Below are 18629 nucleotides of genomic sequence, written 5' to 3'. Positions count from 1 at the left end.
ATCGACAGTCACTGGGGGGCCCCCCCAGCCCATTACCCTGCCCCAGTGAGTGACAGTACCCCCCCAGCCCATTACCCTGCCCCAGTGAGTGACAGTACCCCCCCAGCCCATTACCCTGCCCCAGTGAGTGACAGTACCCCCCAGCCCATTACCCTGCCCCAGTGAGTGACAGTACCCCCCAGCCCATTACCCTGCCCCAGTGAGTGACAGTACCCCCCCAGCCCATTACCCTGCCCCAGTGAGTGACAGTACCCCCAGCCCATTACCCTGCCCCAGTGAGTGACAGTACCCCCCAGCCCATTACCCTGCCCCAGTGAGTGACAGTACCCCCCAGCCCATTACCCTGCCCCAGTGAGTGACAGTACCCCCCCAGCCCATTACCCATGTGTAGAGCTCCCCTAGTTGGTGGCCCACAGCCCCTTACAAGTGCCACTTCTGCCCCCCAAATAGTTGCCACAACTCACCAGTTCCCCCAGTTTCTCCATTTGCTCAGTGAGAGCCAAACTCTTCTCTCGCTCCCTCGCGGCCTCATTCAGCATCTCCACCGCTTCCTGCAGCTCCTCTAAGGGACTGAACCTGCCCCCTGTCCCCTCCTGGGTAGTGCCCTCCGGCCCACGGGCAGGGGAACCACTGGCCTCCAGCTAAGGGGAAGCATTAGGTGATAAGGGCGTGGAGCTCTGTACAAACAAACCCATTCCCACACCCATTGTTCCCTTGTGCACCTTCTGTTTCTTCCTCCGGTTCTCCTCCTTCTGCACAATCTCCATGAATTCTGACAGCACCAAGGTGTCCCTCAGATCCGAGACCCGGCGCCGGAGAGACTCACGGACCATCTGGAACCTGCCGGGGGGGATAAATATTTATCATAATCCTTTCCCCCCAAACGGTTCCACTCTCAGTGCATTCCTATTATGACCCCCAGATTCCCTCCAGTCCATTCATAAGGATTTTGCCCAGACACTGGAACCCAATGGAATCCATTCTGCTGAGTGATCCAATGAGTGACCCAAGTTCTGACACTGCCCGGAAACCTTTGTTGGATCCTGCAGCTCGGGGTGAAAGGCCCCCCTTACACTGGGGACCAACTGCAACACAAATGCCCCGGCCCCCCAGCTCCCCCGGCCCCCCAGCTCCCCTCAAGCACAAGGAACAGGGAATTCGTTCTCACCTTTCTTCCACCTCCTGTACCTTCTCCTTCGTCCCCTCGCTGACACTCTGCCCGGCCGGTCCGATTGCCAGTTTGGCCAAGAGAGAGTGCAAGGCGAGGGCCCTGGACTTCACCTCTCGCTCCATGACGGACACCTTCCTCAGGTCCTGCCGTACGGCCTCGGGGTTCTGCAAGACCGCCGGCTCGGAGAGAAGACCCTCGAGGCTTTGCAGCCAGTGCTCAGTAGAATTCAGCTCAGTGACCAGCTGTGTCCCCTGGGGAGAGGGGGGTCATCACATGATTAGAGTGGGGCACCCCCATTTATATGTACAAACTGAGAGAGTCGGGTTCTACGAAAGGATGGAGGGTGCCAGTGGCCCTTGATATGGGGGTTGTAGCTCAGCATTTGAGGCAGTTGATTAGTGTTTGTGATTGGTGGGTTCTGACCATGTGGACACAGCCAGAGTTTCTGGGGACAGTTCTGGGGACAATTCTGGGGACAATTCCTGGGGACAATTCTGGGGACAATTCTGGGGACAGATTCTGGGGACAGTTCCTGGGGACAGCTCTGGGAACCATTCTGGGGACAGTTCCTGGGAACAGCTCTGGGGACAGTTCGTGAGGACAGCTCTGGGGGCAGTTCTGGGGACAGTTCGTGAGGACAGCTCTGGGGGCAGTTCTGGGGACAGTTCGTGAGGACAGCTCTGGGGGCAGTTCTGGGGACAGTTCGTGAGGACAGTTCTGGGGACAGTTCTGGGGACAGTTCTGGGGACAGTTCGTGAGGACAGCTCTGGGGGCAGTTCTGGGGGCAGTTCTGGGGACAGTTCTGGGGACAGTTCGTGAGGACAGCTCTGGGGGCAGTTCTGGGGGCAGTTCTGGGACAGTTCTGGGGACAGTTCGTGAGGACAGCTCTGGGGGCAGTTCTGGGGACAGTTCGTGAGGACAGTTCTGGGGACAGTTCTGGGGACAGTTCTGGGGACAGTTCGTGAGGACAGCTCTGGGGGCAGTTCTGGGGGCAGTTCTGGGGACAGTTCTGGGGACAGTTCGTGAGGACAGCTCTGGGGGCAGTTTCTGGGGGCAGTTCTGGGGACAGTTCTGGGGACAGTTCTGGGACAGTTCGTGAGGACAGCTCTGGGGGCAGTTCTGGGGACAGTTCGTGAGGACAGCTCTGGGGGCAGTTCTGGGGACAGTTCGTGAGGACAGTTCTGGGGACAGTTCTGGGGACAGTTCGTGAGGACAGTTCTGGGGACAGTTCTGGGGACAGTTCGTGAGGACAGCTCTGGGGGCAGTTCTGGGGACAGTTCGTGAGGACAGTTCCTGGGGACAGTTCCTGGGGACAGTTCGTGAGGACAGTTCTGGGGGCAGTTTTGGGGACAGTTCTAGGGACAGTTCGTGAGGACAGTTCCTGGGGGCAGTTCTGGGGACAGTTCATGGGGGCAGTTCTGGGGACAGTTCGTGGGGACAGTTCTGGGGGCAGTTTTGGGGACAGTTCTGGGAGCAGATCTGAGGACAGTTCTGGGGGTTGTTTTGGGGACAGTTCTGGGAGCAGATCTGGGGACAGTTCGTGAGGACAGCTCTGGGGGCAGTTCTGGGGACAGTTCGTGGGGACAGTTCTGGGGGCAGTTTTGGGGACAGTTCGTGGGGACAGTTCTGGGGGCAGTTTTGGGGACAGTTCTGGGGGCAGTTTTGGGGACAGTTCTGGGAGCAGATCTGAGGACAGTTCTGGGGGTTGTTTTGGGGACAGTTCTGGGAGCAGATCTGGGGACAGTTCGTGAGGACAGCTCTGGGGGCAGTTCTGGGGACAGTTCGTGGGGACAGTTCTGGGGGCAGTTTTGGGGACAGTTCTGGGGGCAGTTTTGGGGACAGTTCTGGGAGCAGTTTTGGGACAGTTTTGGGGACAGCCCTGAGGACAGTTCTGGGGGTTGTTTTGAGGACAGTTCTGGGGGTTGTTCTGGGGGCAGTTCTGGGGACAGTTCCTGGGAACAGCTCTGGGGACAGTTCTGGGGACAGTTCATGGGGGCAGTTCTGGGGACAGTTCGTGAGGACAGCTCTGGGGGTTGTTTTGAGGACAGTTCTGGGGGTTGTTCTGGGGGCAGTTCTGGGGACAGTTCCTGGGAACAGCTCTGGGGACAGTTCTGGGGACAGTTCATGGGGGCAGTTCTGGGGACAGTTCGTGGGGACAGTTCTGGGGGCAGTTTTGGGGACAGTTCTGGGGGCAGTTTTGGGGACAGTTCTGGGGGCAGTTTTGGGGACAGTTCTGGGAGCAGTTTTGGGGACAGTTCTGGGGGCAGTTTTGGGGACAGTTCTGGGAGCAGTTTTGGGGACAGTTCGTGGGGACAGTTCTGGGGGCAGTTTTGGGGACAGTTCTGGGGGCAGTTTTGGGGACAGTTCTGGGGGCAGTTTTGGGGACAGTTCTGGGGGCAGTTTTGGGGACAGTTCTGGGAGCAGTTTTGGGGACAGTTTTGGGGACAGCCCTGAGGACAGTTCTGGGGGTTGTTTTGGGGACAGCCCTGAGTTTTGGGGACAGTTCTGGGGGCAGTTTTGGGGACAGTTCTGGGGGCAGTTTTGGGGACAGTTCTGGGGGCAGTTTTGGGGACAGCCCTGAGGACAGTTCTGGGGGTGGTTTTGGGGACAGTTCTGGGGGCAGTTTTGGGGACAGTTCTGGGGGCAGTTTTGGGGACAGCCCTGAGGACAGTTCTGGGGGTGGTTTTGGGGACAGTTCTGGGGGCAGTTTTGGGGACAGTTCTGGGAGCAGTTTTGGGGACAGTTTTGGGGACAGCCCTGAGGACAGTTCTGGGGGTGGTTTTGGGGACAGTTCTGGGGGCAGCTCTGGGCACATTTCCAGGGTACTTTGCACTTACCTCAGGGTTCTGCACACCTCTCAGACTCTCTTTCTGCTCCCACCCCTCTCTTGGCTCCAGGGAACTGCTCCCCCTGCTGGTTGATAGAAGTAGGATAAGTCAATGCCAGTGCAGTGGGTAAGGGAGACGTGGGTGCCCAGATGGATCAATGTACTGGCACACACACAATCAGATACATTGGCAGGAGTAGGACTGACCTTATAACCTCAGGGGGGTGCCCGCCGGTGCCCTTGGGTGCAGGGCCCCCACACTTGCTTTTCCTGCTCCCACCTGTGCCGTGGGCCGTGCCATTCTATACAGAGAGAAGGGAATCACTGTTACTTTAGTGCCCCCTAGGGGCGGGGCTTTGATTTAAGTCAGCTGAGCACTCACTGACCTGCAGGGCTGCAGACAAGCCTCCCAGAATCCCTTGCTGCTGGGGGGAGAGTGGGGGGCTGCATTGTTCTCTGGAGAAAGTGCCCCCCTCGTTGGCTCTGGGTGAGTTTTCTGCCCTAAGGGACAGGAGAAAGCGACATCAGGATCCTGTTTATATTTGGCCTGGGAACTGGCGCTCGTTATGGGGAGGAAATCCCAAAGCAACGAGTCTGGAATAGCGACCAATCAGCTGAGCATCGCTAGGCCCCGCCCACCTCATCCCCTAAATAGATTTATTCCTGGAAATATCTGCCCCCCTGTGTAACGCACGCTTTCATTCGCTGCCGGGTACCAGGGATTTGTATGGCTCCTGTTTCTGGGATGTGAGTGTGAGTGGGCACTCTCTCTGCTTGTTACTGTGTACTCTGTATCCTGGGCCTGTGAGTGGGCACTCACAGGGTGTGAGTGGGCACTCATGTATAACTCTGTACCTGAGTGCTTGCTGTAGTTGTGCCCAACACTCCTTCACCTGGCGCTGCTTCTGATTGGCTCTGGATGCCAAGGCCGGGTGTAGGCTGGAAACTTGGGAGACTGTAACATTCAAAATCTGCGAAACAGAGAGGGGTAAGAAGAGCTGACGGGGCAGAGAGGGGCAATAGTGAGTTGAAATATGGGGGAGCATAAGGGAAGGCTGGAAGGGGAGGGGCTATGGGAGGCCTGAGTAAGAGGATATTGGGGAGGCTGGAAGGGGAGGGGCTAGGGGAGGCCTGAGTGAGAGAAGATTGGGGGAGGCTGGAAGGGGAGGGGCTATGGGAGGCCTGAGTAAGAGGATATTGGGGAGGCTGGAAAGGGAGGGGCTATGAAAGGCCTTGAGTAAGAGGATATTGGGGAGGCTGGAAGGGGAGGGGCTATGGGAGGCCTGAGTAAGAGGATATTGGGGAGGCTGGAAGGGGAGGGGCTATGGGAGGCCTGAGTAAGAGGATATTGGGGAGGCTGGAAAGGGAGGGGCTATGGGAGGCCTGAGTAAGAGGATATTGGGGAGGCTGGAAAGGGAGGGGCTATGAAAGGCCTTGAGTAAGAGGATATTGGGGGAGGCTGGAAAGGGAGGGGCTAGGGGAGGCCTGAGTGAGAGAAGATTGGGGGAGGGGCTAGGGGGGGTCACCTGAGTGAGAGGAGATTGGGGAGGCTTGAAGGGGAGGGGCTAGGGGAGGCCTGAGTGAGAGGAGATCGGGGAGGCTGGATGGGGAGGGGCTAGTAGTGCTTAGGGCTACAAGATGGCACCCTACAGAGCCACACACAAAGTTGGGCTATGATTGGTGGGTGGGCACCTACTGACCATGATGTGGGTTTGGCTCTGATTGGTGGGCAGGACTTACCATGATGTGGGTTTGGCTCTGATTGGTGGGCAGGACTTACCATGATGTGGGTTTGGCTCTGATTGGTGGGCAGGACTTACCATGATGTGGGTTTGGCTCTGATTGGTGGGCAGGACTTACCATGATGTGGGTTTGGCTCTGATTGGTGGGCAGGACTTACCATGATGTGGGTTTGGCTCTGATTGGTGGGCGGGACTTACCATGATCTGGCTTGCGATGTCCCTCAGTTCCCGCTCCCTGATGGCCTTTGAGTCTCCCCCGTTGCCGACACCACTTTTCTGGCAAAAAAACATATAATTGAATCCCCCCAACCTATAGTTATACTGAGTATATTCATGTTTAGTCATGTGATCAACCATGTGACCAGGCGGATTTGCCTGCCGGCCGTATAGCGCAAAGTTTCCATAGCTTTCTGCAAAGCGCCTCCAATCTACCTGCCCCACCCTGGGGCTGTTACTGAGCGTTCAACTTACCTGCCCCTCCATGGCTCTCAGGATGCCATCTGCCTGTTGCCACAAGGTGGCAGCCTCCAGGGCCAGCTGTAAGGTTTGCTGGTGTTCCAGTAATGTCTCCTGCAGCCGGAGCCACCTACAGGGAACGAGGGGACCCCAGTGAGTGACTCCCCCCAAATGCTGCTTGTTTGGGCCCCGTGAGGCCAATGGAACTGCCCCGGTTGGGCAATGGGCTTCTGCCCCGGTCTCAGCACAGAGCCCCCCAATCCAACCCCATATGTGGAGATCATTTAGGGGTGCATATCCTGGATCCCCGAGTCTCCCCTCCCCCACTCACATCTTGTTGAGCTGCTTCCGCCGATTGGACGTTGCTTTGCTCTCCATCCTTCCCTGTTTCTCCAGCTTCTGGGCCAGGCAGTTAATGTTCTCCTGTAGGTTCCGGTAGTGGAGCTGTTCCTGTTGGTACCAAGAGTTACCGGGTCAGATTGCTGGAAATATTCAGCCAGACCCATATGGAGCAGGGGTCCCGGCCCAGTGTGAGGGCAGTGAGGGGGTTGGGGAATGCCCTGCCGGGGGATGTTGGGTAGGGGGTTCCTCACGGTGAGGGCAGTGAGGGGGTTGGGGAATGCCCTGCCGGGGGATGTTGGGTAGGGGGTTCCTCACGGTGAGGCAGTGAGGGGGTTGGGGAATGCCCTGCCGGGGGATGTTGGGTAGGGGGTTCCTCACGGTGAGGGCAGTGAGGGGGTTGGGGAATGCCCTGCCGGGGGGTGTTGGGTAGGGGGTTCCTCACGGTGAGGGCAGTGAGGGGGTTGGGGAATGCCCTGCCGGGGGGTGTTGGGTAGGGGGTTCCTCACGGTGAGGGCAGTGAGGGGGTTGGGGAATGCCCTGCCGGGGGATGTTGGGTAGGGGGTTCCTCACGGTGAGGGCAGTGAGGGGGTTGGGGAATGCCCTGCCGGGGGATGTTGGGTAGGGGGTTCCTCACGGTGAGGGCAGTGAGGGGGTTGGGGAATGCCCTGCCGGGGGATGTTGGGTAGGGGGTTCCTCACGGTGAGGGCAGTGAGGGGGTTGGGGAATGCCCTGCCGGGGGATGTTGGGTAGGGGTTCCTCACGGTGAGGGCAGTGAGGGGGTTGGGGAATACCCTGCCGGGGATGTTGGGTAGGGGGTTCCTCACGGTGAGGGCAGTGAGGGGGTTGGGGAATGCCCTGCCGGGGGATGTTGGGTAGGGGGTTCCTCACGGTGAGGGCAGTGAGGGGGTTGGGGAATGCCCCGCTGGGGCATGTTGGGTAGGGGGTTCCTCATGGGGGGACAGTGAGGGGGTTGGGGAATGCCCTGCCGGGGGATGTTGGGTAGGGGGTTCCTCACGGTGAGGGCAGTGAGGGGGTTGGGGAATGCCCTGCCGGGGGTGTTGGGTAGGGGGTTCCTCATGGGGGGGGGCAGTGAGGGGTTGGGGAATGCCCTGCCGGGGGATGTTGGGTAGGGGGTTCCTCATGGGGAGGGCAGTGAGGGGGTTGGGGAATGCCCTGCCGGGGGATGTTGGGTAGGGGGTTCCTCATGGGGGGGGCAGTGAGGGGGTTGGGGAATGCCCCGCTGGGGCACGTTGGGTGGCAGATGGGAGGAGCTATGAACTTTACCTGCTTCAGGTCCAGAATCCGACGAGTCAGTTGTATTTTGTCGTTGTTCTGATCCAATAGGAGACTGAGGGAGGGTTTCTCTTCCTGGCGAGTAGGAGGCAGAATGGAATTAGAGGGGAACAGGGAGGAGCCATAATGAGAAGAGAAGGGATTGGGCGGAAGGGAAGGGGTGCAGGTGAATCCCCCCATTACTGTACCTTCTCTCTCATCCACATCTCCAGCTCATCTGCCTTTTTATTGAACTCCTGCAGGGCCTTGGCTCCTCCCACTGCTTTGTTATGATTGGTCACCGTTTGCTTGAGCAGCTGCCATTGGTCTCTTAGAGCCTGAAGCTGTAGCCTGAGGGAAGGGGCACTTTGGGGTTCGCTCTTGCCCAGACGCTCGCTCCTCTACGGGGGGAGGAACCAACAGGAAGGAAATGACACGTGGCGCAGTATAAAGTAGAGTGTAAGCTCTTTGGGGCAGGGCTCCCTTCCCCTCCTGTATCGGTTACTGATTGCTTTATATGTTACTCCTTGTAGAGTGTAAGCTCTTTGGGGCAGGGCTCTCTTCCCCTCCTGTATCGGTTACTGATTGCTTTATATGTTACTCCTTGTAGAGTGTAAGCTCTTTTGGGCAGGGCTCTCTTCCCCTCCTGTATCGGTTACTGATTGCTTTATATGTTACTCCTTGTAGAGTGTAAGCTCTTTTGGGCAGGGCTCTCTTCCCCTCTTGTATCGGTTACTGATTGCTTTATATGTTACTCCTTGTAGAGTGTAAGCTCTTTTGGGCAGGGCTCCCTTCACCTCCTGTATCGGTTACTGATTGCTTTATATGTTACTCCTTGTAGAGTGTAAGCTCTTTTGGGCAGGGCTCTCTTCCCCTCCTGTATCGGTTACTGATTGCTTTATATGTTACTCCTTGTAGATTGTAAGCTCTTTTGGGCAGGGCTCCCTTCCCCTCCTGTATCGGTTACTGATTGCTTTATATGTTACTCCTTGTAGATTGTAAGCTCTTTTGGGCAGGGCTCCCTTCCCCTCCTGTATCGGTTACTGATTGCTTTATATGTTACTCCTTGTAGATTGTAAGCTCTTTTGGGCAGGGCTCCCTTCCCCTCCTGTATCGGTTACTGATTGCTTTATATGTTACTCCTTGTAGAGTGTAAGCTCTTTTGGGCAGGGCTCCCTTCCCCTCTTGTATCGGTTACTGATTGCTTTATATGTTACTCCTTGTAGAGTGTAAGCTCTTTTGGGCAGGGCTCCCTTCACCTCCTGTATCGGTTACTGATTGCTTTATATGTTACTCCTTGTAGAGTGTAAGCTCTTTTGGGCAGGGCTCCCTTCCCTCCTGTATCGGTTACTGATTGCTTTATATGTTACTCCTTGTAGATTGTAAGCTCTTTTGGGCAGGGCTCCCTTCCCCTCCTGTATCGGTTACTGATTGCTGTATATGTTACTCCTTGTAGAGTGTAAGCTCTTTTGGGCAGGGCTCCCTTCCCCTCCTGTATCGGTTACTGATTGCTGTATATGTTACTCCTTGTAGAGTGTAAGCTCTTTTGGGCAAGGCTCCCTTCCCCTCCTGTATCGGTTACTGATTGCTTTATATGTTACTCCTTGTAGAGTGTAAGCTCTTTTGGGCAGGGCTCCCTTCCCCTCCTGTATCGGTTACTGATTGCTTTATATGTTACTCCTTGTAGAGTGTAAGCTCTTTTGGGCAAGGCTCCCTTCCCCTCCTGTATCGGTTACTGATTGCTTTATATGTTACTCCTTGTAGAGTGTAAGCTCTTTTGGGCAGGGCTCCCTTCCCCTCCTGTATCGGTTACTGATTGCTTTATATGTTACTCTGTATGCCCAATGTATGGAACCCACTTATTGTACAGCGCTGCGGGGTATGTTGGCGCTTTATAAATAATAATAATAATAATAATATAAACAACTGCCCCCCATTAAAGGGATAGTGGGGCGTGCAGGGACTCATTCTACCCCATTCTACCCCCCGGTCACATTCCTACCCTTTCTCCTCGTTGGGGCGTTTCCCCCAGATCATACTCTGTCCCCTCTTTTTGGGTCATGTGACCAAGTTTCCCACCCCCTGACCCCCTTTATCTGCCACTCACGCTTTTACTTCCCCTTTATTCTTCCCCCCAATTAACTTCCATCATTATAGTTGGGCACTGGGGAAGACAAGTGCCCCGGCAGAGGGCATACAGGATATAATACCCCCCCAAGGCACACATATGCCCTGTACATTAGCCTGTGGGCAGCACAGTGGGCATGACTGGCATGCTGAGTAGGGTGGGGGCATGCTGGGTAGGGTGGGGGCAGGGCGCCACAGTAGGGTGGGGGCATGCTGGGTAGGGTGCGGGCAGGGCACCACAGTAGGGTGGGGGCATGCTGGGTAGGGTGCAGGCAGGGTGGGGGCATGCTGGGTAGGGTGCGGGCAGGGCGCCACAGTAGGGTGGGGGCATGCTGGGTAGGGTGCAGGCAGGGTTGGGGCATGCTGGGTAGGGTGGGGGCAGGGCGCCACAGTAGGGTGGGGGCATGCTGGGTAGGGTGCAGGCAGGGTTGGGGCATGCTGGGTAGGGTGGGGGCAGGGTGCCACAGTAGGGTGGGGGCATGCTGGGTAGGGTGGGGGCAGGGCGCCACAGTAGGGTGGGGGCATGCTGGGTAGGGTGGGGGCAGGGCGCCACAGTAGGGTGGGGGCATGCTGGGTAGGGTGCAGGCAGGGTTGGGGCATGCTGGGTAGGGTGGGGGCAGGGTGCCACAGTAGGGTGGGGGCATGCTGGGTAGGGTGCGGGCAGGGCGCCACAGTAGGGTGGGGGCATGCTGGGTAGGGTGCGTGCAGGGTTGGGGCATGCTGGGTAGGGTGGGGGCAGGGTGCCACAGTAGGGTGGGGGCATGCTGGGTAGGGTGCGGGCAGGGTTGGGGCATGCTGGGTAGGGTGGGGGCAGGGTGCCACATGTGCCCCCCTCAGAGATACCTGACAATGCCCCATTGATGTTCTCTGCCCCCTCGTTACCTGGTTCAGCTTCACCACTGTGTCCTCAAACAGTGCCATGTCCCCCTGTGCCCCCTGTGCCCGATGCTCCCAGTCTGGCAGCGCCGCCGCGTCACAGGGCTCCGTCAGCTCACGCAGTCTCCCCCGAACCCACAACTGGGCCTGAAATGCACCACAGGAGAGGGGTCATCGCTGGTCCCCCCGTACCATAGAGCAAATGAGCTGCACTGACTGAGATCCTCTGGCCCAATCAGAAACTGCCCCGGGGCAGTCACATGATCCCCAAACCTAAACAACAATGGTTGCTATAAACATTCTGATGTTTTGCCCCCGGGGGTAAAACAACAGAGACTGGGTCTAAGGCCAGTGGAGCTGGGGTAGAAATTTGGTTCCTGGCAGTGTTGGGGTACAAGTACAGTCTGTGGGCTCCTGGCAGTGTTGGGGTACAAGTACAGTCTGTGGGCTCCTGGCAGTGTTGGGGTACAAGTACAGTCTGTGGGCTCCTGGCAGTGTTGGGGTACAAGTACAGTCTGTGGGCTCCTGGCAGTGTTGGGGTACAAGTACAGTCTGTGGGCTCCTGGCAGTGTTGGGGTACAAGTACAGACTGTGGGCTCCTGGCAGTGTTGGGGTACAAGTACAGTCTGTGGGTTCCTGGCAGTGTTGGGGTACAAGTACAGACTGTGGGTTCCTGGCAGTGTTGGGGTACAAGTACAGTCTGTGGGCTCCTGGCAGTGTTGGGGTACAAGTACAGTCTGTGGGTTCCTGGCAGTGTTGGGGTACAAGTACAGTCTGTGGGCTCCTGGCAGTGTTGGGGTACAAGTACAGTCTGTGGGCTCCTGGCAGTGTTGGGGTACAAGTACAGTCTGTGGGTTCCTGGCAGTGTTGGGGTACAAGTACAGTCTGTGGGCTCCTGGCAGTGTTGGGGTACAAGTACAGTCTGTGGGATCCTGGCAGTGTTGGGGTACAAGTACAGTCTGTGGGCTCCTGGCAGTGTTGGGGTACAAGTACAGTCTGTGGGCTCCTGGCAGTGTTGGGGTACAAGTACAGTCTGTGGGCTCCTGGCAGTGTTGGGGTACAAGTACAGTCTGTGGGCTCCTGGCAGTGTTGGGGTACAAGTACAGTCTGTGGGCTCCTGGCAGTGTTGGGGTACAAGTACAGTCTGTGGGCTCCTGGCAGTGTTGGGGTACAAGTACAGTCTGTGGGCTCTGGCAGTGTTGGGGTACAAGTACAGTCTGTGGGCTCCTGGCAGTGTTGGGGTACAAGTACAGTCTGTGGGCTCCTGGCAGTGTTGGGGTACAAGTACAGTCTGTGGGCTCCTGGCAGTGTTGGTACAAGTACAGTCTGTGGGCTCCTGGCAGTGTTGGGGTACAAGTACAGTCTGTGGGCTCTGGCAGTCGTTGGGCTCCTGGCAGTGTTGGGTACAAGTACAGTCTGTGGGCTCCTGGCAGTGTTGGGGGTACAAGTACAGTCTGTGGATCTGGCAGTGTTGGGGTACAAGTACAGTCTGTGGGCTCCTGGCAGTGTTGGGGTACAAGTAAGTTCTGTGGGTTCCTGGCAGTGTTGGGGTACAAGTACAGTCTGTGGGCTCCTGGCAGTGTTGGGGTACAAGTACAGTCTGTGGGCTCCTGGCAGTGTTGGGGTACAAGTACAGTCTGTGGGCTCCTGGCAGTGTTGGGGTACCAGTACAGTCTGTGGGTTCCTGGCAGTGTGGGGTACAAGTACAGTCTGTGGGCTCCTGGCAGTGTTGGGGTACAAGTACAGTCTGTGGGCTCCTGGCAGTGTTGGGGTACAAGTACAGTCTGTGGGTCCTGGCAGTGTTGGGGTACAAGTACAGTCTGTGGGTTCCTGGCAGTGTTGGGGTACAAGTACAGTCTGTGGGCTCCTGCAGTGTTGGGGTACAAGTACAGTCTGTGGGTTCCTGGCAGTGTTGGGGTACAAGTTACAGTCTGTGGGTTCCTGGCCAGTGTTGGGGTACAAGTACAGTCTGCGGGCTCCTGCAGTGTTGGGGGTACAAGTACAGTCTGTGGCTCCTGGCATGTTGGGGTACAAGTACAGTCTGTGGGCTCCTGGCAGTGTTGGGGTACAAGTACAAGTCTGTGGGCTCCTGGCAGTGTTGGGTACCAAGTACAGTCTGTGGGCTCCTGGCAGTGGTTGGGGTACAAGTACAGTCTGTGGGCTCCTGGCAGTGTTGGGGTACAAGTACAGTCTGTGGGCTCCTGGCAGTGTTGGGGTACAAGTACAGTCTGTGGCTCCTGGCAGTGTTGGGGTACAAGTACAGTCTGTGGGCTCCTGGCAGTGTTGGGTACAAGTACAGTCTGTGGGCTCCTGGCAGTGTTGGGGTACAAGTACAGTCTGTGGGCTCCTGGCAGTGTTGGGGTACAAGTACAGTCTGTGGGCTCCTGGCAGTGTTGGGGTACAAGTACAGTCTGTGGGCTCCTGGCAGTGTTGGGGTACAAGTACAGTCTGTGGGCTCCTGGCAGTGTTGGGGTACAAGTACAGTCTGTGGGTCCTGGCAGTGTTGGGGTACAAGTACAGTCTGTGGGCTCCTGGCAGTGTTGGGGTACAAGTACAGTCTGTGGGCTCCTGGCAGTGTTGGGTACAAGTACAGTCTGTGGGTCCTGGCAGTGTTGGGGTACAAGTACAGTCTGTGGGCTCCTGGCAGTGTTGGGGTACAAGTACAGTCTGTGGGCTCCTGGCAGTGTTGGGGTACAAGTACAGTCTGTGGGATCCTGGCAGTGTTGGGGTACAAGTACAGTCTGTGGGCTCCTGGCAGTGTTGGGGTACAATACAGTCTGTGGGTTCCTGCAGTGTTGGGGTACAAGTACAGTCTGTGGGCTCCTGGCAGTGTTGGGTACAAGTACAGTCTGTGGGCTCCTGGCAGTGTTGGGGTACAAGTACAGTCTGTGGGCTCCTGGCAGTGTTGGGGTACAAGTACAGTCTGTGGGCTCCTGGCAGTGTTGGGGTACAAGTACAGTCTGTGGGGCTCCTGGCAGTGTTGGGGTACAAGTACAGTCTGTGGGGCTCCTGGCAGTGTTGGGGTACAAGTACAGTCTGTGGGCTCCTGGCAGTGTTGGGGTACAAGTACAGTCTGTGGGCTCCTGGCAGTGTTGGGGTACAAGTACAGTCTGTGGGATCCTGGCAGTGTTGGGTACAAGTACAGTCTGTGGGCTCCTGGCAGTGTTGGGGTACAAGTACAGTCTGTGGGATCCTGGCAGTGTTGGGGTACAAGTACAGTCTGTGGGCTCCTGCAGTGTTGGGGTACAAGTACAGACTGTGGGCTCCTGGCAGTGTTGGGGTACAAGTACAGTCTGTGGGATCCTGGCAGTGTTGGGGTACAAGTACAGTCTGTGGGATCCTGGCAGTGTTGGGGTACAAGTACAGTCTGTGGGCTCCTGGCAGTGTTGGGGTACAAGTACAGACTGTGGGCTCCTGGCAGTGTTGGGGTACAAGTACAGACTGTGGGCTCCTGGCAGTGTTGGGGTACAAGTACAGTCTGTGGGCTCCTGGCAGTGTTGGGGTACAAGTACAGTCTGTGGGATCCTGGCAGTGTTGGGGTACAAGTACAGTCTGTGGGCTCCTGGCAGTGTTGGGTACAAGTACAGTCTGTGGGTTCCTGGCAGTGTTGGGGTACAAGTACAGTCTGTGGGCTCCTGGCAGTGTTGGGGTACAAGTACGACTGGGGCTCCTTGGCCAGTGTTGGGGTACAAGTACAGTCTGTGGTCCTGGCAGTGTTGGGGTACAAGTACAGTCTGTGGGATCCTGGCAGTGTTGGGGTACAAGTACAGTCTGTGGGATCCTGGCAGTGTTGGGGTACAGTACAGGACTGTGGGCTCTGGCAGTGTTGGGGGGTACAAGTCACAGTACTGTGGCTCCTGGCAGTGTGGGGTACAAGTACAGTCTGTGGGCTCCTGCAGTGTTGGGTACAAGTACAGTCTGTGGGTCCTGGCAGTGTTGGGTACAAGTACAGTCTGTGGGCTCCTGGCAGTGTTTGGGTACAAGTACAGTCTGTGGTCCTGGCAGTGTTGGGTACAAGTACAGTCTGTGGGCTCCTGGCAGTGTTGGGTACAAGTACAGTCTGTGGGTTCCTGGCAGTGTTGGGGTACAATATATCAGTCTGTGGGTCTGGCAGTGTTGGAGGTACAAGTACAGTCTGTGGGATCCTGGCAGTGTTGGGGTACAAGTACAGTCTGTGGGATCCTGGCAGTGTTGGGGTACAAGTACAGTCTGTGGGCTCCTGGCAGTGTTGGGGTACAAGTACAGTCTGTGGGCATCTGGCAGTGTTTGGGGTACAAAATGTACAAGTCTGTGTCTTGTTTGGGGCTTTTTTCTCCTGGCAGTGTTGGGTACAAGTACAGTCTGTGGGATCCTGGCAGTGTTGGCAGGTACAGTACAGTCTGTGGGCTCCTGCAGTGTTGGGGTTACAAGTTACAGTCTGTGGGCTCCTGGCAGTGTGTGGGGTACAAGACAGTCTTGTGGGATCCTGGCAGTGTTGGGTACAAGTACAGTCTGTTGGCTCTCGGCAGCTGTTGGGGTTACAAGTACAGTTGTGGTCCTGGCAGTGTTGGGTACAAGTACAATTCTGTGGGCTCCTGGCAGTGTTGGGGTACAAGTACAGTCTGTGGTCTGGCATTTGGGGTACAAGACAGTCTGTTGGTCTGCATGTGGGACAAGTACAGTCTGTTGGCTCCTGGCAGTGTTGGGGTACAAGTACATCTGTGGGCTCCTGGCAGTGTTGGGGTACAAGTACAGTCTGTGGGATCCTGGCAGTGTTGGGGTACAAGTACAGTCTGTGGGATCCTGGCAGTGTTGGGGTACAAGTACAGTCTGTGGGAACAGACCATGGAGACTGCACTTGGGGTCCCCAGAGACCAGTCTCTCACACGCTCCTTAAACCCCCAAAGGAACTGGTGGGAGGAGCCAGTTATTTTGAGACTTTTCTTCCAAAACAGTGACATCATCGGCACGGAACTTAATAACCTCCCCCCCCCATATCCTTCCTCTCCCCTCCCCCGTCTGGCCTCCCCCATATCCCCCCATTCCCTATAAAGGGACGTGCAACTGTTTTTCATTTCTGGGCAACTTCCCAATATCCATTAACTCTGGAGAATGAGGAATGAATGGATATTGGGGAGTTGTATCAGGAGTCAGAACCAGCAGTGCAGGGAAGGGAAAGGGACAGACACAGTGACAGTTACACATAACTATAAACCCAGTGATAATGAGGAATGAATGGATAATTGGGGAGTTGTATCAGGAGTCAGAACCAGCAGTGCAGGGAAGGGAAAGGGACAGACACAGTGACAGTTACACATAACTATAAACCCAGTGAGAATGAGGGATGAATGGATATTGGGGAGTTGTATCAGGAGTCAGAACAGCAGTGCAGGGAAGGGAAAGGGACAAACACAGTGACAGTTACACATAACTATAAACCCAGTGAGAATGAGGATGAATGGATATTGGGGAGTTGTATCAGGAGTCAGAACCAGCAGTGCAGGGAAGGGAAAGGGACAGACACAGTGACAGTTACACATAACTATAAACCCAGTGAGAATGAGGAATGAATGGATATTGGGGAGTTGTATCAGGAGTCAGAACCAGCAGTGCAGGGAAGGGAAAGGGACAGACACAGTGACAGTTACACATAACTATAAACCCAGTGAGAATGAGGATGAATGGGTATTGGGAGTTGTATCAGGAGTCAGAACCAGCAGTGCAGGGGAAGGGAAAGGGACAGACACAGTGACAGTTACACATAACTATAAACCCAGTGAGAATGAGGGATGAATGGATATTGGGGAGTTGTATCAGGAGTCAGAACCAGCAGTGCAGAGAAGGGAAAGGGACAGACACAGTGACAGTTACACATAACTATAAACCCAGTGAGAATGAGGAATGAATGGGTATTGGGGAGTTGTATCAGGAGTCAGAACCAGCAGTGCAGGGAAGGGAAAGGGACAGACACAGTGACAGTTACACATAACTATAAACCCAGTGAGAATGAGGAATGAATGGGTATTGGGGAGTTGTATCAGGAGTCAGAACCAGCAGTGCAGGGAAGGGGAAAGGGACAGACACAGTGACAGTTACACATAACTATAAACCCAGTGAGAATGAGGGATGAATGGATATTGGGGAGTTGTATCAGGAGTCAGAACCAGCAGTGCAGGGAAGGGAAAGGGACAGACACAAGTGACAGTTACACAATAACTATAAACCCAGTGAGAATGAGGAATGAATGGGTATTGGGGAGTTGTATCAGGAGTCAGAACCAGCAGTGCAGGGGAAGGGAAAGGGACAGTGACAGTTACACATAACTATAAACCCAGTGAGAATGAGGGATGAATGGGTATTGGGGAGTTGTATCAGGAGTCAGAACCAGCAGTGCAGGGAAGGGAAAGGGACAGACACAGTGACAGTTACACATAACTATAAACCCAGTGAGAATGAGGAATTGAATGGGTATTGGGGAGTTGTATCAGGAGTCAGAACCAGCAGTGCAGGAAAGGGACAGGACAACAGTGACAGTTACACATAACTATAAACCCAGTGAGAATGAGGGATGAATGGGTATTGGGGAGTTGTATCAGGAGTCAGAACCAGCAGTGCAGGGAAGGGAAAGGGACAGACTGGATAGTACCTGCATTATGTCCTGGCTGAGCTGAGTGACACCATCCTCGAGGCCGGGGGGTCTCTGTCCCATTAGAGCGTTTGCACTGCAGGCCGATTGCTGGGCACTAGATCTCTGGGGGAAGGCAGGGGGGCCCAGGCTCTATGAGGGGAGACAATGTGCAGAGCTAAAATACACGGCAACACAAGGGTCAGACTCACTGCCCAACTCAGTGCATTTCCTGCAGCCGCACATGAGGGAGACACAGGGCAACATGAAGTGAGGAGAGTGATACTGAGTCCTAAATTACCCCTCATTCCTGCTCCGACCTCCTGAGTAACCCTAGTCCAGTACTGATCATTGGCTACTGGCCTTGCCTGAGCCTGCACCCTGCCCTCACCTCTGCCCTGTTATTCTACACCTGATCCCGTGCTGCCTGCCCTGACCTCTGACCTGTTATTCTTCACATGATCCCATCGCTGCCTGCCCTGACCTCTGACCTGTTATTCTACACATGATTCGTGCTGCCTGCCCTGACCTCTGACCTGTTATTCTACACGTGATTCCGTGCTGCCTGCCCTGACCTCTGACCTGTTATTCTACACATGATTCCGTGCTGCCTGCCCTGATCTCTGCCCTTTTATTCTACAACATGACCCTGTGCTGCCTTGCCTGATCCCTCCCTATCATACCATCTCTGACCCCATCCTGCTTGCCCACTCTCCTTTATACCATATGTAACTCTCTCCACCGGCTCTGTAGAGACTTGCTCTAATCCGTGCAGCCCCAGAGGTTCATGCCCTGCCTCCAGTTTTAGACTAATTACTGGGGGGGCGGTGGGCTAAATGCCCACCGGCTTCCCTCGTGCCGCACCCTTGCCCTGCCCCATGGATAAAAATGTGAGTTACGACTCAGTAGAAATAAAGATGAGGCCATCGCTGAGGCAATGGCGGGAATGGGTGGAGCCACCATTTTCCATGGTTGGGTGAGGCGTGAGTGCTGTGACTTCAGTCTGGGTGAGATTAACCTTGGGCTCCCAGCGCGCCGTCTCTGTACAAAGCCTCACTGAGCTGCACAATTGGGGAGGCCAGGGGGTCAGAGGGTCCCCGGAGGCACAGAGAATGCACTCAGACACAGCGAGTGGGAATGGAACCATCCCTTGTGTAACTGGGCCGGGGATGGGAGCACACAAGCAAAGAGACCGAATTAGGACACGAGGGA

General features: G+C 55.7%; 1 protein-coding gene across 1 annotated transcript in view; it reads right to left on the bottom strand.

The window, feature by feature from the left end:
- LOC100494783 overlaps positions 1 to 17544 on the bottom strand; it is a 41549-nt gene extending 24005 nt beyond the window's left edge. Inside the window, exons 1-14 of the mRNA XM_031902042.1 lie at positions 17439 to 17544; positions 10820 to 10960; positions 8020 to 8211; positions 7823 to 7906; positions 6528 to 6646; positions 6212 to 6326; positions 5939 to 6016; positions 4854 to 4969; positions 4385 to 4499; positions 4206 to 4300; positions 4009 to 4084; positions 1169 to 1422; positions 723 to 840; positions 465 to 641 (exon numbers count right to left, since the gene is read on the bottom strand). Coding sequence (XP_031757902.1) covers positions 465 to 641; positions 723 to 840; positions 1169 to 1422; positions 4009 to 4084; positions 4206 to 4300; positions 4385 to 4499; positions 4854 to 4969; positions 5939 to 6016; positions 6212 to 6326; positions 6528 to 6646; positions 7823 to 7906; positions 8020 to 8211; positions 10820 to 10960; positions 17439 to 17501 — 1743 coding nt within the window. The 5' untranslated portion in view covers positions 17502 to 17544. The remainder of the gene's footprint in view (positions 1 to 464; positions 642 to 722; positions 841 to 1168; positions 1423 to 4008; positions 4085 to 4205; positions 4301 to 4384; positions 4500 to 4853; positions 4970 to 5938; positions 6017 to 6211; positions 6327 to 6527; positions 6647 to 7822; positions 7907 to 8019; positions 8212 to 10819; positions 10961 to 17438) is intronic.
- Between the last annotated feature and the right edge of the window lie 1085 nt (positions 17545 to 18629).

This window comes from Xenopus tropicalis, chromosome 5 (genome assembly GCF_000004195.4).
Source record: "Xenopus tropicalis strain Nigerian chromosome 5, UCB_Xtro_10.0, whole genome shotgun sequence".
Classification (NCBI taxonomy): Eukaryota; Metazoa; Chordata; class Amphibia; order Anura; family Pipidae; genus Xenopus; species Xenopus tropicalis.
Note: the sequence above shows the minus strand (reverse complement) of the source record. Positions and strands in the feature narration are given on the sequence as shown.